Source organism: Aricia agestis, chromosome 6, assembly GCF_905147365.1.
Source record: "Aricia agestis chromosome 6, ilAriAges1.1, whole genome shotgun sequence".
NCBI classification, from domain to species: domain Eukaryota; kingdom Metazoa; phylum Arthropoda; class Insecta; order Lepidoptera; family Lycaenidae; genus Aricia; species Aricia agestis.
In genome coordinates this window covers 20679906-20699026 of record NC_056411.1, presented here as the reverse complement: position 1 = coordinate 20699026, position 19121 = coordinate 20679906, and the positions used below count along the sequence as shown (strand labels likewise).

Here is a 19121-nt window from a genome sequence, read left to right as displayed (position 1 = left end):
AGCAATGATTTTTAATAACTGTATAGAGAATGGTGTTTTTCCTGACTTAATGAAGCACAGCAAGGTTATACCTTTATTTAAAGCGGGAATTAAGTCTGATCCGACAAATTACAGACCTATATCGATTTTACCGACTCTTAGCAAAATATTTGAAAAAATAATTTTAAAACAGCTATTGGTACACTTTAATTCAAATAATTTATTACACGAAAATCAATACGGTTTTACTAAGGGTCGTTCCACAACGGATGCTGGTATAGGTCTTCTATGTAGTATATTTGAAGCTTGGGAGGGATCGCAGGATGCCTTAGGTGTCTTCTGTGACCTCTCTAAGGTCTTCGACTGTGTCGAGCATGCTACATTGATTAGGAAATTACACCACTATGGCATAAGGGACTCAGCACTCAACCTTTTGACATCTTACCTCAAAAATAGGACTCAAAGGGTTGAAATCAATAATAAGAGATCAAATGGAACCAAAATAGAATTAGGTGTCCCACAGGGATCTATTTTAGGCCCGTTTCTTTTTCTCGTCTACATAAATGACCTACCTTATCTAGTTAAGGATAATGATAATGAAATAGTACTTTTTGCTGATGACACTTCACTTATTTTTAAAGTGAAGAGACAACAGTCTAATTACGACGAAGTAAACTGTACTCTTTCAAAAATAGTACATTGGTTTAATGTTAATAATTTACTTTTGAATTCTACGAAAACTAAATGTTTAAAGTTTACTTTGCCCAATGTACGGCAAGTTCAAACCAATGTACTATTGAATGATGAGAAAATGAATTTGGTGGACACTACTGTATTTTTAGGTATTACACTAGATAGTAAATTACAGTGGGGTCCTCATATTGCTAAACTCGCAGATAGACTCAGTTCTGCAGCATATGCAGTCAGAAAGATTAGGGAAATTTCTGACGAAGACACTGCACGATTAGTATACTTTAGCTATTTTCACAGTAGAATGTCATATGGTATCCTTTTATGGGGAAACGCTGCCGATATTAATACTATATTTGTGCTGCAGAAGCGAGCTATACGTTCGATTTACAAAATGTCTACATTTGAATCTTTGAGAGAAAAGTTTAAAGAAATTGGTATTCTGACAGTAGCTTCTCAATACATTTTAGATAATGTAATACATGTTAGAAAAAATATATGTAAATTTAAAGCCAAAGGTGACATTCATTGTAGAAACACCAGAAATAAGTACAAGCTAGATTTGCCAGTGATCAGACTTAGTAAAGTCAGTAAATCTTTTAAAGGTCAATGTATACGCCTTTTCAATAAAATCCCAGAAAACGTTAAAAATCTTTCCATTAATAAATTTAAGAAAGTAGTCAAGGAGCGTTTGTGTGCCAAAGCCTATTATAAGGTCAATGATTTCATAAATGATGGCACATCTTGGGAGTAGGATGGCTGCTTACAAGGCTACTTCTACATTATTGTACATGACTTACTATGTATGTATGTTGACATTGTATAATTTTAAGTTACAGCATTGTAAATTTTATTTTAAAAGATTAATTTTTTTACCTCACTTTTTTTTGGTAAAAAAGTGGGCCCCGTGCGAGTTTCTTACGCCGGTTCTTCTCGCCGGGATAGTTCCCGAACCGGTGGTAGGCACCGTAGCTAATATTAACATTCTGAAAGTATTTTCTTAAAATAAAACATTTTTTATTTATTTTATTTTATCAAACGCATACATTAATATAACGCGACGTAATTTCGGCATGGTGTGTCATCGGTAATTTATGTATGTGCAATGTAATGTATTTTACATTACAAGCGGAATCCAAAGAATTCTATTTAAAGTTAAATAGAAGTCTTTGGCGGAATCATACCGAACTTCCGCCGCGGAACTTCGGCATGGTGTGTTTAGACACTAAGGGCCTGTTTTACCACTTTCTGATAAAGTGCCGAATACTTTTTTGACAAATTCTCCATACTTGATCTGTCAAGTTAATTGGTGCTATTCGTCACTTATCAGGAAGTGGTGAAACAGGCCCTAAGTGTCTAAACACCATGCCGAAGATACGCGGCTGAAGTTCCGTGGCCGATATTATTATGTTCCGCCACATTCGGCTGATATGACACACGATAAGAGCCGAAATTACGCGGCGCAAATTCTGTTGCGTAACTTTGTCCGAGTATTCAGTGTCTCGAACGCCGCATTGACGCCGAAAAAAAAAAACATTACCGCCGAATCTCTGCCGAACTTACGCTCGACCGAAGTTCGGCTGTACGCTATGACGTGACGTAATTTCGGTAGGGTGTGTCAGTAATTTAAAGTATATAAATTGGTCGACTACTACTATTGCTGATTAAATTACGTCAATCATTTTTCGACGTACCTAATCGTATTGAAAACCACCTCACCATCAATGAATATCCCCTTATATAAAATTGACGCAGTTTCTAATAAGTCAGGGAAACGAGTAAAACGCATAAGTCTTATACTTAAAATAGTTTAATACTAAGAGGAGCGAGTAAAACTAAGCGGGAGGGGCGCGGGGAGGCGGAGGTCACCTCTGCGGCGGGAGGAAGCCGAGCGCCGCGAGCGCCCGCTCGGCGCGCTCCACCAGGGGGCCGCGCCAGCGCCACACGGCCGTGTCGCGCTCGGGCTGCGCGCGCAGCTCCGCGCACGTCTTGCTGAGCGCCGTGACGCAGTCGGCGCGGTAGTGCTGCAGGCGCGCGTGCCGCGTCTCCAGCGCGTACGACGAGCACGGCCCGCCCAGGCACGCCAGCGGGAAGTGGTTGTGCAGCGCCAGCACGCGCTCCGTCTCGTGGAACGCCTTCACGTACTGCCCGGGCTTGGTGAAGTTGCGCGTGCGGTACACGTGCTGCAGCATGTGCATGTACTGCGGCGCGCCCTCCTCCCAGCCGTGTTCGTGCCGCAGCGAGTCCAGGAAGTACAGGTTGGAGGCGTGGTAGCTGGAGCGCGGCGGCTTGCCCTCGGCCGGCTTCGCCAGCGGCAGCACGCGCCGCATCAGCGAGCTCCAGTCGGCGTCCTCGAGCGGCACGATCACCTCGTCGATGTCCAGCAGCGCGAGCCAGCGGTACCGGTACATGTGCCGGTACAGGCAGTCGTTGTACGGGATGAGCTCCATCTGCCGCTTGTGCGTCGTCTTCTTCTTGAGGTACATGTGCTGCAGGCCGGGCAGGTTGGGCTGACCGCCGGGCAGCGTGATGGGCGTCACCTCGACGACGCCCAACTCCGCGTAGTAGTCGAGGACCTTGGTGATGTTTGGGTGCACCTGGAGCTCGTAGAAGAAGATCTTGTCGGCGCCGAGCAGCCGTATCAGCTCGATCCACTCGACGAGGCGCACCGAGAGGTCTTCGTGCAGGAAGTCAAGCCCCTTGACGCAGACGGCGAACTCCCTCTGCGCGGCCGGCGGCGGCGGGCGGTCGTAGTGCACGCGCAGGTTGTTGGTGGCGCGGTCGCAGGGGTCCACGACGATAGAGACGGAGGCGGGCACCAGGTGGCGCACGTCGGCGGGCAGCACGCACGCCAGCAGGTAGGGCTGCAGCACGCCGTCCCGGTAGTTGCCCCACTTGCTGTTCCACACGTACTTGTACTCGAGGTTGCGCACCACCACGGGCGCCTCGCGCTCCTCGAACCACAGCTGGCAGTGCGTGGCCAGCGTGGGCTTGATGCGGTCGTGCACGGCGAGCACGCGCACGGCGGGCCCGATGCGCGAGGTGTTGCGAGCGTCCATGTACGCGCCATAGAAGTGGAACACGTCGCCCTTGGCGCGCATCGTCTGCCAGTACGTGTTGTGGAACTCGAGGTCGTATATCGAGGGGAAGGGCGCGCAGTCCTTCTTCTTGTAGAACTTGTTCTTGTCGTCCTTGTGGCGGTGCCAGTAGGCGAGCGGCAGCGAGGGCAGGCGGCGCTCGGCGTCGGCGCGCAGCTCGTCCTCGCTGAGCACGCGGGCGTCGGTGGCGAGGCGCGGCGCGGGCGCCGGCGTGCTGGCGGGCTCGGCCAGCAGCAGCAGGCGGGCCGGCGGCGCGGGGCGCGCGCGCGGGGCCGGCGCCAGCTGCACGCGGGTCAGCGCCAGCGCCGCCAACGCGCCCCAGCACAGCAGCGCCGCCAGCCAGCGCAGCCGCGCGCGCCCCACCCGCCCGCACCAACCCCGCATCGCCTGAAACATCCAACATGCAACATCAATACACATTACACACTACACAGTACTCGACGACATCGCAATATAATATTGTATTATTAGTTTCTAAGAAATGCGCAGTACCTAAGTACAAATACAAAACTATAAAATAGTTATAAAAAGAACGAAATCATTTTTTTTGGTTTGTACAAAAATATGTTTATTGTAATTATTTACCTACATGGATCCTCCATGTAGGTAAAAAATAAAAAAAACCATGTCGCGGCCATCTATACAATGTTAAGTTTATAATATGAATATTCGTTTACGAAAGCCTGAAATTTTTATTTTACTTAAAGATTTAGTAACTCTGACATTTTGTAGGCAAGTCGCGAATCGCGTGTCAGCCGGGGCTGATGTTCTGTCACCCGCTATAGTAGAGCGTCCCGCTATACCAGAGGTCACCTCCGAAAATTGTAATTTTTGTTTTTGAGGTGTCATTTTCTTTTTTACACTATGTCTATAACTTGCAAAGATTACCAAAAATTTTTTTGTGCTTTTAATTTTTTAGTTAATTAAAAATTTATAAGTAAGTATAGTGATTTCACCATATAAAACCAGTCAAGAAAAATTTTTTTTTCTTGTTCCTGTTATTATTTACATTGAAAATGTTAATTTTTAAAAACGAAAGTTTGCTTTGCTAAGCTCTAAGATTTTTGCAAAGTTTTTACAGATTAACGCTCGCCGTAACCAAGAAGAGAGTAAAAGGGTTTGGCCGATTATTTTTACGCTCTAGGCACTCCACTACTAGCTCTAGTAACGCTGGTTCGTGGATGCAAAAGATGCAAGCTATCGATTTAGCAACTACCAACACATACTGCTCTAGTAGCAAGCATTATGTGAATATGCCTAATGAAAATTATTCACACACATGACATTGAATTCTTAACAACGCTGATTAGCAATGCTTAGGCTGCTCGGTTCTGTGACGGAATCAAATGGAAATATGGATTACAGAGTACTACTTCATCGGCCGATATCTGGACTCTGCAGTCCGCTCGAAAGCTTGTTACAGCGAGGTAGGGCGGCCTCGGCGGCGGTCAGCTCGCACGGAACGGTCACGGTCGACGGGCCGCAGCCGCACGCGATGGACGCCCGGCCACCCCGAGCCGCACACACCAGGACGAGCTGTCGTCGCTTGCCCCACCACGCCCAGCTGCAGCACGCTAGCAGAGGGCCCGGCATTCCCGGCTGGAGATGCCATACTCTATCTACGTTAGATTTACCCGGGCCATTTTAACGACTACGAAAACGGCACTTATTACACCGCGCAGCTCGGAAGCGTTCTTCCTCGTTGCGTCACGCGGCCGCGATCTCGACCTCCATTAACTCGAGTGAGGTTTGCGTTTAGTCTTATTCGTTTACGCCTTACGGCGAACAATGGGAGGACGAGACCGCCAGACGTTTTCCTCCCCGCGGGCCGGCGGCGGGTGGCGGGCTGCATGCTAAAGAAGGTCGTGCGCTGCGCCGGCCGCATCACAAGCAGATAATTTAGCGTCGCATTATCCGCGCGAAGCGAGCTGCATGCGGTGCGATGTTCTAAGCAGATTCACAGAACAAGACATCGGCCGGATAAGCATGTAGTTAGCAAGTTTCTCGGACCTTTGATTTCGTGGAAGCCAATATCAGTAGTGACTCGTTGTATAATTAAAATCCGCTATAGCGAAGGTGGCAGTCACCACACGAGTCACACGAGGTACGACCCTCCAGCATCCGGCTCATCCTCCGCCGGCCTCGCGCGGTCGTGCAGCGGCGCGCGGGGGGAGGGGGAGCGGAGTTTACACAAAAAACAACATTACCGAAGTAGGACTCACGATTTTCCACGTTAGCTAATACGTGCGTAGTAATAATTATAATATTCATTAGTATACAGAGAAGCTTATATTTATTTATATCAGTAGTTAATAAGTACAGTGTTCTCGACTGTACATAATGATGTAGACGGGGTTTTTTCGGAGAAGACGTATGATACAAAAAATAAACAAAATCGTGATGCTCTTAAATATGTATAAGATTATTTTGATGTATGGAGGAAAACAAGTAAACAATTTTGTTTCTCTGTAAAATAAGAGTTTAATCACTAAAAGTAAAATTATAAACAAACTAAATACAACAATAATATAATAATATCATACCTGTAAAATAAGAGAAACGACAATTACGTTTATTGTTATTCCTCCGATAAAATATTAAAATATTTTTAACACAGATCGTTTCTCTTAAAACATTTTTTTCATTATTTCGTTCCAGAGTTTTACAGTGCGTGGCAGAATGTTACGCGACCCTTGGATTACTTGGATATGATCCAGAGGGAGCAGTTGGTATTTGGCGCCCCTGCCCAGAGATGAGAACAGTATTATTCCATATTGTGAGGCCGAACCTGCGCCTTGTAGAGTTGGAGGCGTTGGTTGGTTCATTTAAAGACTCGCAGTTTTTCTTTCTTTTTAAAAAAGTGCATAAAATATAACTTCGAGGAGTATAACGAGACATCTTATATCGGTAGCGGGTGCTGGAAATCATTCAGAACATTCGAAATCTCGTGTCGACGAAAGCGAAAACGATTGTGTAATATTATGACAGGCATTTAAAATTAGAATACAGTCGAAACTGCCTGAATATGCATGTGGTGGAATACATTAGGTATGGTCACAGAATATATATTAGTTAATATGGTAAGTGTCGGCCGAGTGCTAAATGGCTCTCGCGACTCCACTAACCACTCGTGTTCGACAGCCGGGGGCCGACACCACCACTGCTCAGTCCATGGACAATCCACATTCCACACCGCACACGGCGAACGCGACTGAAACACCACTGCACTAAGGCCCGTATAAATAGTTGGCTCTTGAAGCTCTTACCACTAAGAGCTCGCATAAAACGTGTTTCAAGCTGCTAACCTTATTAATAAACCTCACTTGAGTACAGCTTTTAAGTGCCTTTGATCAAGCGAGTGGGCAACGTATTATTAAACCAAATCTTGCACTCAACTGTACTGTCAAACTGACGCTTGAGCGCGCAACGTATTAATAAACGAAATCTTGCACTCAAATGTGCTATCAAACTGTTGCTTGAGTGGCTAATCCTTGAGTGTGGGCAGACCTTGACTTAAGTGCGCTCAGGGATACCAATTTAGGGATTTTTCCCACAATTAGGAGAAAAATACCATCGTGGGGATACCATCGTAGGGATTTTTCCCACAATTAGAAGAAAAAATAATAATTTCAAGAGTATTTTCTGGGATATGGATTGCTTATTTTTAAACACAAAATTAATATACCAAGCTGTTAAGTGCGTAATATATACTTATTTAAAACGAATTTACAGTGTTTAATACATTTTGACTATTAATTAATCTATTTAAAGTAAGTATATAAACCGCCCAAGCTAATATAAATACTTAATAATGAATCTTAAATAAACCGTACTCTGCAGATCTAATTTTGCCATAGGTACAAATAAAGGCTTATGTAGTCTACTGCAATTAATTAATAAACAAATAAGGTGCATTGGGGTAACTTCGGAAGAAAAAAAAATGGGGATATTCCGAAAATGGCAATAATTACCAAACAGAAAGTAATTTTGAGCTCTGGCTACATTAAAAGAGACGCCAATTTAATCACCTCCCCCACTTCCTTTCCCTCGAGCCGTCAGCCGGCAGTGTATGTGCGCTAAGTTCATTTTTTCGCGCCAAGTGCAATTTTATGATTTTTTTGGGATTATCGAAATTACCCCGTATTGTTTTACACAGAAATTAGGTAAGTTACGTAATATTTTGTTTGTTTTAAAGAAGCTTTGACGTTTTTTGCTTTCCTAAGAATAGGTTATGTTGCTCTAGCTATGATTTTTAATAAACATTCGAAATAACCCCAGTGGGGTAAATTTGTTAACGAAATTTCCCCAAAAATTTTTTCATAGTCTTTTGCAGGGGTGCGCAACATAATATAATATTCCGATTTGATGGTCCTAAAATATGGATTGTTCTATTTGTAGGACAAGGTTACTCTTGAATTATATAACTATAATAACCTATCATTATACAAAAAAACAGCTTATTAGGGTACCGTTTTAGTCGTTTTAGTTCACTAATCAACAAAACTTAGTTGACTACGGAACCCTAAAACGCACCCCTAACCAGCTGATTTTCTGTATATTGATAGGTTAATAGTTCTATCTCTGTTAGCTACCACTTTCGTTGGCTTTTTTATTGTTCTTATTCTATTTATTTCTTTGCTCCAAATGTTGAGGACATCTGCATCCCTGATGGGGTAATTTCGAAAATTTTTCTGTACAAAACTTAGTTTGGTGTCTTCTATGGCTTGTATGCACAATGTTTTTGTATGGGGTAAAATAGAATAAAAATAAATATGTGCCTTAAATGTATTTTTACATTAGGTCGTGTTTCGGCTGTTATTCGAAATTACCCCTTGAGTATTCGAAATTACCCATGAAAAGTAGAAATAGGGTTATATTTTAAAGGGGCAGTTATATCAGAATCCGTAAATACTTTTGAACTAAAAAATATACAATTCACATGGAAATATGTTTATTATAACTAAAATGTTACAGTTATAGGTAACAATATATACAAATTCGTCTTCTAAACTTGAAACAATGACACAATATACTCACTCTTCCAAAAACTTTACGAGATTGCCCCAATGCACCTTATAAGTACTTTATTGTGCAAAAAAATACAATAAAACTTAAATATTAACAACAATTATTGATAAATAAGACATATAGTACACAAAGGCGGCCATATTACATAGAAGCAATTTCTTCCAGGCAACCTTTTAACATTCAGTGATAAATCCAGGAAAACGGTGATGTGCAAAAGTATAGTTACTTAAATTAAAAACTATCAAAAGCATAAAATTAAACATGCGCCTTAAAATACATTAATAAAATTATACAATAAAATAAATAAATAATATACTAATAAATACAATACATACAATAAAATATTTAAGTTAGGAAATTACAGGTTAATGCCAACTAGTAAGGTATTTGCCTAATGCCTTCGTCATCAGTAAATGAATTCGTAAGATAAACTTGCTCTGTGGACTGTGCTAAAGTAACAGAATAATACTAGGAGGTTTAATTGAAAGTCCCTTTCTAACTATTATAGTCCAAATGACACAATTGGGATGAATTTTATAAAAATTATGGATATTAAAAAATACAAAATAATCTTTTACTTCATCATTATCTTTATTTTAACTTTTAGCATAATATGTTTCATCAGTTACATTATAAACGCTTAGCCACAGAAACAAAACAAAATATTTAAAGTACTTATCTTCTAAAAGAAAATGAAAATTGTTATTGAAATTTTTAATATTTAAAGTATATACTGTGTCTGTGTTATCAAGTTCTAAAGTAAAGAAAAAAGGTAAACTTGTTAAGTTGGATGTAGAAGGTCCAAAGAATATTTCACTCAACTTACTGAAAGATACAAATGGATCAATCAAACTTCAGAGCCGGATATAAGTAGTTATAACTTCATAGAGATATAACATCATCTTGCCAAGATCTTAGGGTTAGATAAACTCACACAGCTGTGTGTGAGCTGTTGATAAATATAATCTATAATTTTGCTAACAAAATTACTACTAAGTATTAATAATATTTAAAAAATTTGTTTTAGATACAATAAGGTAAATAAAAGACGGTGTCAAATATTTTCTTGTTACCAGTAGAAAGTTGTACATATTTAGGAAATTAAAATGTAATAAGGCTATTAAGCTTTTTTGTACAGAACAATTTCATTGCTTATTGATGACTGATGTTCTTTCAGTAGTTTCTCACATTTGTCTATGATAATATTCTTCTACATCGACGGCCTTGGTAAGGCAGGTACAGTTCTTTAATTGAATCTGAATTTATCTTCAAGAAAGCAAGAATGTGTGTTATTAGTTATTACTTATTAGTAGTCACTGTTGGACAAACCACGTATATTGGCCTGAAACAATGAATAGGGTTAACAAATAATATCCCTTTGGACTATTTAAAAAGTATGTAAATAAAGAAACACAAAACATTATTACAAACTACACAGCTTTCGGTAAAGTTATAAATAACTTAATACATGCTTAATACTTGTAAGTTCTAACGAAAAAACTTAAAGATTTTTACAAAGTTTTAACAATATTCTTCTTCTTTGAAAATAACCTAGAAATAAACATATAAGGTGCATTGGGGCAATCTCGTAAAGTTTTTGGAAGAGTGAGTATATTGTGTCATTGTTTCAAGTTTAGAAGACGAATTTGTATATATTGTTACCTATAACTGTAACATTTTAGTTATAATAAACATATTTCCATGTGAATTGTATATTTTTTAGTTCAAAAGTATTTACGGATTCTGATATAACTACCCCTTTAAAATATAAGCCTATTTCTAATTTTCATGGGTAATTTCGAATACTCAAGGGGTAATTTCGAATATCAGCCGAAACACGACCTACTCGTAATGTAATAATACATTTAAGGCACATATTTATTTTTATTCTATTTTACCCCATACAAAAACATTGTGCATACAAGCCATAGAAGACACCAAACTAAGTTTTGTACCGAAAAATTTTCAAAATTACCCCATCGGGGATGCAGATGTCCTCAACATTTGGAGCAAAGAAATAAATAGAATAAGAACAATAAAAAAGCCAACGAAAGTCGTAGCTGACAGAGATAGAACTATTAACCTATCAATATACAGAAAATCTGCTGGTTAGGGGTGCGTTTTAGGGTTCCGTAGTCAACTAAGTTTTGTTGATTAGTGAACTAAAACGACTAAAACGGTACCCTAATAAGCTGTTTTTTTGTATAATGATAGGTTATCATAGTTATATAATTCAAGAGTAACCTTGTCCTACAAATAGAACAATCCATATTTTAGGACCATCAAATCGGAATATTATATTATGTTGCGCACCCCTGCAAAAGACTATGAAAAAATTTTTGGGGAAATTTCGTTAACAAATTTACCCCACTGGGGTTATTTCGAATGTTTATTAAAAATCATAGCTAGAGCAACATAACCTATTCTTAGGAAAGCAAAAAACGTCAAAGCTTTTTTAAAACAAACAAAATATTACGTAACTTACCTAATTTCTGTGTAAAACAATACGGGGTAATTTCGATAATCCCAAAAAAATCATAAAATTGCACTTGGCGCGAAAAAATGAACTTAGCGCACATACACTGCCGGCTGACGGCTCGAGGGAAAGGAAGTGGGGGAGGTGATTAAATTGGCGTCTCGGTTAATGTAGCCAGAGCTCAAAATTACTTTCTGTTTGGTAATTATTTGCCATTTTCGGAATATCCCCATTTTTTTTTTCTTCCGAAGTTACCCCAATGCACCTTACTTGACACTTGACAGTGACAGCAGTCAGCTGTTGACTTCAACGCGTCCCGTTTGACTGAACGTGTTTTATAAAATATGTTATAGAGTTATGAGTTTTTTTCATTTAATTTAAACGAAAATGAGTTAGGATAATACAAAAATATCAAGGTTAATTACTTTTGGTAATTTGTGTTATAAATATGTGAGAAAATAAAGATAATAAGTATAGTAAAATTTTATTTTATTAATAAAATCGATTTTTAATCGTATAAACGAAACGTAACTCGTATGTGTAGGCTAGGCATATAATATTATTATAGGCTTATAATATTAGGCTTATAATATTTACTTACTTACTTTATATTTAGTTGCTGATTTGGCGTGATTGAATCGATATCATGATATTAGTATCAACCGAAACGCTCCTGATGCTAAACTATTAATTAGATAACATCCTAAGTTGCTGATCAGTGTTTGAGAGGATATCAACCAACTAGCGTCTTGAAATGAATTTTGAAAACCAACTATTTATACGGGCCTAAGACTAGAGCTAAGAGAGAACAATTACACAGTTTCGAATATTACGAAAACAACAGAGCATCGGGATTTAATCTTTCCTGAGGTTACGATCTGATGGACGATACTAGAGGCCTCGTAAAACTGTGCAACTTCATTACCTTTGTTTTTGTCCGACGGGAACTTAATTAGGTAATCTTCGATTAACAAAATAAAGAAGCTTCTAACAGATGTACAATTTAGGCAGTTTTACATATTTATTACGCAGTATAAGTACACCAAAATTTTCTTCGTAATAATTGCCTTTACATTAATATTATGTAAATACTAGATACTAGGGTTGTTGAGGAAGTGATTATGAGGAAGAGGAGGAGGAAGAGGAATTTTCACGCGCAAATTTAGAGGATGCGGATGAGGAAGAGGAGATTTTTTGAGGAAGAGGATGCGGATGAGGAAGCGGAAGAGGAAGCGGATGAGGAAGAGGATGATAGGAAATTATAAATACCAGCGGACCCAACCCAAAAGTCTTTGTCCTGTCTGTACATAACTAGGTACATAGGTACATTACACAAAAATTAATTAAAAGGGCATTTTCCAGTGGACCAAACTATGAATCTAAATCATTCTCAAAACATACACACTAAAGAATCATCAAAATCCGTCCCACAATTAAGGAGGAGTTCAGTAACTAGTCTAAGAAAATTAGTTTCAAAATCGACGATCAGACCGAATAATTCGTCTAGTTTTGAAAGTTGGTACAGTTGTTCCTAAAGGTGTCCAGATGAATATACTAAAAGTCCCCGAGGGTGGGACAAGAGCCGGCGGTGGGGAAGGGGGGGAAAGGTCTCTTTTTCAAGGTTTTAGCTTGTGACTCGAAAATTATTTAAAATATCTCTTTAGTGACTTCTACCTTAATTATCTACATTACTATAAATTACGTCCAAACTGTACGATCAAACGATCATTACTTTAGGAAATACAGAGTATTAAAAGGGTACGCTCGCACTGTTTTTCCATACAAACGTATTCCCCAATTTACTCCCTGGACAATGCGTTTAGACAAATGATTTTTATACAATAAGTACTATGATCTGTTAAAGCTACGTTAGATTTTTTCTAAATTTACTAATAAATAAAAAATAATGCCCCGTACCCCGCCAATCGATCGACCATAAAATAAATTTGAAAGATGTTTACGATAAAATAAAAACGTAGTGGTATAGACTCATTCTTCCTGAAGATATTTAAAAAGAATAAATTTAGATAGGATCAACTTTGAAGGAAGAATCACGGGAATACGTTACCTCGATTAACTGTACCTAGAGACAGATACAGCAAATCGGCGTAACGTAGTCCCCTAATTCCACCGCGCGCTGCTCTTGTCCCACCCTCGGAGACTTTTAGTATATTCATCTGCAGGGCAATCGCGTTATTTTTAAACGTTTCAATTCAGGTTCACATTTGCTTTGGTTGTGGTTCAGACACCTTTAGGAACAACTGTACCAACTTTCAAAACTACACGAATTATTCGGTCTGAATTCCTTAATTTTCCCAAGCTAAACATACACAACAACGCACACAAAAAAAAAGATGAGTGAATGATACAATTCTCTGGCTCTGGCGTGTGCGTTGCCGTGATTGGATTCGCGACGCGCATGCGCAGTGAAATTCCTCATAAATTCCTCTTAAATTTTGAGGAAGCGATAGCGGAAGAGGATTTTTTAATTTTTATTTATGAGGATGCGGTAGCGGTTGAGGAACCCAAAATATTGCGGAACTTCCTCATTATGAGGAAGCGGAAGAGGAATCCTCAGCAACCCTACTAGATACTTATTTGCAATTCATGTCTAATTATGCAGAAAGCCATTATGAAACGTCGCGAATCGCGACTGTCTACTTGCGTCGAAGTTTTACCAACGGTTAAAACAACCAGCTAAAGTGTAAACAGTTTGAGTCATTCGCAGACCGCACCGCGAGCCCTTCGCTGGAGGGCGCGGAGGTAAATATAGCCGGGGGCGGGCGCGGGCGGCGGGAGGGGAGCACACGGCAGCTGGCGCCGCGCCAGCTACAGGATATTCGCGACGGGTAAGTTGTCGCTACTCACTAGTCACTAGAGGTAACGAGCTTACGAACGATAATAATATCATGTCATTTACTACTACCACGCGACAAAAAAGTTAAAAATCGTGGCGCTTAATGCATCATAATTCATAAGTCAAAATATCTTAAAATAAGGCGCAGTTCACGGGCCCTACGAGCCCTAAGCTGGGTCGGAATGTGTACGGTCGTGGGAGCAGGCGGCGCGGCGGGGGGCGGGGGTCGACCTCTAACCGGGCCGCAGCTCAGCCGGCGGGCGCGCGGTACCGTTACGTCTCCGGCGCTGGGGTTCTCGTTCACTAACTGGCGCGTGTGATGGCGCGGTGTTGTTCTCGCGATCGGTCAGCTGACGGAAGGGCCGCGGCCGACCCGACCCCGGCTCTTGAACCGTGATACTTTCCCGGCGACCGGGCTGGTCACATATTGCTGGCCCACTAACCCCGAGTAGCTGCTTCTTTACCTGTGGCCACAGGTAAAGAAGCAGCTCCTCGGGGTTGTGTGTGTGTACCCCAGTGTACAGTAGACGATAGACATCATTCAATGTCTACTGTAATCTGAACTGCCAATGTCCTCTAAATGCGCACGACGCGACGCCGACGGCTGCCGCATGTCGCACAGCGTGATGGACAGCATTATTAAGCTTCTAACGATCGTCACGCGGAAGTTCCCGTGCTAATCCAGTCTAAGACTTATTCATAGATGCCCTGGAGAATGGTGACCGAGTGAGGAATGATATTATATCCATCTTCACAGCGACTGCTGCAGTCTGCACTATAGCTCTACTTACATAAAAAAGCATCAACAAAAACAGTAAGCTTCAATCGATGCTATTTCTGCCTCAGACATAAGGAACACGGACGCCATAGAAATATAATTATAGAGCCTCGGGATCTGGGAGATAAAAAACGTGTTTTCGTTTTCATCAGCGATAAAAACTTCCTTTGTTTATCAACATGTCACATGACGTAACACGCGGCAAACATCCATTAGCAGAAAGGACTAGTTGAAGACACTCGCAGCGAAAGTACTAATGTTGCTCATGGTAAATGATGGCAGATAAGATACCTACACGAGAATTACAAATATTTATTTCTAAAGCGAGAATAATGTAGAGGATAAAATTTACAAGCTGTGAGTAACGGCTTCTGAACGAGCACGAATTGGGGTCATGTTTCACATGTAAGTAGTCTGAAAATGGGGATACGCGGTGGCTCAACGGATTATCTGTATCTAGAGTGATCTAGATTAACATGACGTGGTAATATTGCGCAGACCACAGTGCTCTAAAATGTAAACTACTCTCGTCACAAAGTCTGTATTTAGTGAGTATGCGCCAGATGTCGCGGGTCTGCTGTTTCCACACGTGCACATCTTCCGACCCAAATAATAAGAAGCACTCGGAGCCAATAATAGCGTTTGTATTTGTCGTCTGGTCCATTAAATATTAAACACGCTAATGTACGGCCCAGCAGATCCTCGGCACTCGACAGTTAAGTCGTCGACAAGGCCACCATTAAAGATGTAAGTATCGTAATATAATGATAGGGTACTTATCGTGTCGTTGTGGCATCACGCCGACTTCATCCGAATACCTTAAAGCTTTATAAACGAATCTCAAGTATCATGCTGCTCCAATCTCAGGATTCTGGCAATCCGGCCATCAGAGAATTAGCGAAACCCTCTATAGGTGCTCGCATAGGCCATAGAGGGTCTCGCATATTATTATTAGTGTCAGTCTGAGAGCTCGGCCGTTAGAGTCGCAGAGATACCGGTCAGTAGTCAGTACTTCGGCGTTACAACTGGTCCGGTCACCGTTACGCAGGCTCGCCCACGGAACGGTTCCACTAATAAAATATTACCGAGACGATACTAATCTACATAAGTATACAAGCGGCGACGTGGCCCGGAAGCGGGCGCGTCTCTTGTGCTCCGAATGGGTCGTCGTGTAGGTACTGTGTAGATCTATACATAGCGTCTCAATACGCTCTATGTATGTAGTTTTAAATTATGACTTCATTCGCACATATGAAATTGGCGTCGCTTTGATCTTGTTTCCTTTTCTTTTTAAGATCTATCATAATAACTAATAGTGTGTGATGTTATTACCTATCTCCATAATATAGGGATAGAGATAACGTCCGATACATATGCGTCGGATGGGCGTGTAAAAAGTCGGTCCTGCGCTTGATCTCTTGCCAGTCGTGTCGGTCTTCCGTCCCACTGGGTTACGAGCGTAGTAGTGCTCTTGTGTACTGCGCACACAATTGGGCACTATAAAAATTACTCCTGTGTAACTGATCTGGTTTTAATGAAACCGGTCACCTTCACCGAAACCGGTGTGGGAGTTATTATAGACTAGCTGTTGCCCGCGACTTCATCCGCGTTAGTATAATTATAGATCACGTCCCAAGTATTACTTATTTGTAAAAAAATATTCAATGTACAGCATTGACTTTCCTACGATTTTATTATACTTATATAGATGTTCCGCGCGGCTTCGCTTGCGTAATTTAGGAATTTCACGCGACCGTACATTTTTCCGTAAAAATTAGCCTATGTCCCTTAACGTGGTCTATTCTTCATGTTTGCCAAATAACATAAAAATTGCGCCAGTAGTTCTTAACAATCTTAGATAGAAGATAATAAGCAATTTAATATAATTTCCCCCGTTATTTCCACATTTTCCTCTATTTCTTCGCTCCTATTAGTCGTATAATAATAAAATATAGCCTATGGCCTTCCTCGATAAATAGGCTATATAACACTGCAAGATTTTTTTCAAATCGGACCAGTAGTTCCTGAGATTAGCGCGTTCAAATAAGCCCTTTCAAATATTTTCCCCCCGTTTTTTCCACACTTTCCTCTATTTCTTCGCTCTTATTAATCTTAGCATGAAAAAATATAGCCTATAGCCTTTCTCCATCAATGGGCTATCTAACACTGAAAGAATTTTTTAAATCGGATTAGTAGTTCCTGAGATTAGCGCGTTCAAATAAGCCCTTTCAAATAATTTCCCCCGTTTTTTTCACATTTTCCTCTATTTCTTCGTTTCTATTAGTCTTGGCATGATAAAATATAACTTATAGCCTTCCTCGATAAATGGGCTATCTAACACTGAAAGAATTTTTCAAATCGGACCAGTAGTTCCTGAGATTAGCGCGTTCAAATAAGCCCTTTCAAATAATTTCCCCCCGTTTAATCCACATTTTCCTCTATTTCTTCGCTTCTATTAGTCTTGGCGTGATAGAATATAGCCTATAGCCTTCCTCGATAAATGGTCTCTCTAACACTGAAATAATTTTTCAAATCGGACCAGTAATTCCTGAGATTATCGCGTTCAAACAAACAAACAAACTAACAAACTCTGCAGAATTATAATATTAGTAGGTATAGATATAGATAAGATAAGAATGTTTATTTTGAGAATCACAAAACACAATATTAAAAGACAATCTAAAATACATAAAGATATAAAAACAATATTACAATACTATATTGTGTGATGCCAAAACTGGGCCCTCAGCGATTACGAGTTTGTTGCACTGATATTCTGCTGGGACCAAAGGTGTGACAATTGACGTCACAACAAAATTTCTATAACTTCACGTGAATTAAAATAACAAAAAATAAATAAAACTATAATTAGGGAATGCAATCTCGTTCTCGCGAGATCTCGGCCTTTTTTAGCGAGATTGATCTCGGACGAAAAAAAGCCGAGATCTCGCGAGTTTGACGAGATTGCACTTGAGCAAAAATGTCTTATTCGAAGCGCGTACTGACACGGACGGAGTTGCGATCACGAAGTAAAAACTAAGCAACTGTGCACTGTGATTTTCAACTAGGTCCTGAATTTTGACTTCTCGTTGTTTTGTTACAAAATAACTGTTTTATTACTAAAAGATTTGTGTTTGATAGTGTGCGCTTTTATAATTCTGGACGTCACGTTATCGTGGACGCCGGCCTCCACGATAAAACGTTGGGTACGTTCAATGCCCTTTTGATTTTACGCACCGCGGACGTTTTGTGCGGTATAGAAGTGTAGACGTCGTGATGTCCTCTAACGTGCACGTTAAAAAGTTATCGTCGACTGAAATTTAAAAACGTCTTCATATATTTCCATACATTGTACTTCCATATGTTATCGTTTTACCGCGGACGTCCACGATATTACCGCGACGTACAAAATTATAAAAGCGCACATTAGAAGAGAAGACTGGTTGTTTCTTTCATTTGTTATTTGATAGATGGTAGATACGTACTTATGTCAAAGTTTACTTCTTAAAAATTATAGACAGATACGTCAAACAATGTTCGATGCATAAAATTCAATTTAAAAAAATTGTGAAAATGAATGTTAATCTTATAATACTTATAATATTTTTTTTTTTCGTAATTTATTTAAATATTGTGATTATTTACAAAAAAACCCACCAAACTGCTAATCTCGCGAGATCTCGAAATTGGCGAGATCACGCGGTATTGTATTCATAAACTCGCGGGATCTCGCTTGAGCCCCAATCTCGCGAGATTTGCATTCCCTAACTATAATAATATAAATAATATAAGTAATAAAAATAAATAAAACTATAAGGGATAGAGACTGCTTTACCCCATACGGAACTCCCGGAGAGGGTAGGAGTCGAGAATTAAAATTAATCCTAATTTTCGAGTAACATTGGTAACGAAAAAATTTTGTACACTTTACTACTACTACTACTAACTATAGAGCTGAATCACGCATGCGGCATGCCTCTCGATAATAATAATCATCGGAAATTAGTTACGTGTCGCATAATGTCGTCGTCTAATATTGTGACTCACATTATACGACGACACTAAAACATTTTATTAACGAGCCCTTATCGCTTCCCGCGATAGCGACTGATAACGATTCAATTAAGGTTGTTTAAAGTAGATCGCTACGAGATAACGCCGCCTTTCCTATTGTTGGTTGGTCGACCGCGGAGGGTACAATACACAATACACGAT

At 40.3% G+C, this 19121-nt stretch overlaps 1 protein-coding gene across 2 annotated transcripts in view; it reads right to left on the bottom strand.

The window, feature by feature from the left end:
* Positions 1-2461: 2461 nt before the first annotated feature.
* Positions 2462-19121, bottom strand: part of LOC121727796 — a 40635-nt gene continuing 23975 nt past the window's right edge. For both annotated transcript variants that reach the window (XM_042115791.1, XM_042115790.1), the window contains exon 2: positions 2462-4154. In XM_042115791.1, coding sequence (XP_041971725.1) covers positions 2535-4151 — 1617 coding nt within the window. In that variant the 5' untranslated portion in view covers positions 4152-4154 and the 3' untranslated portion in view covers positions 2462-2534. The remainder of the gene's footprint in view (positions 4155-19121) is intronic.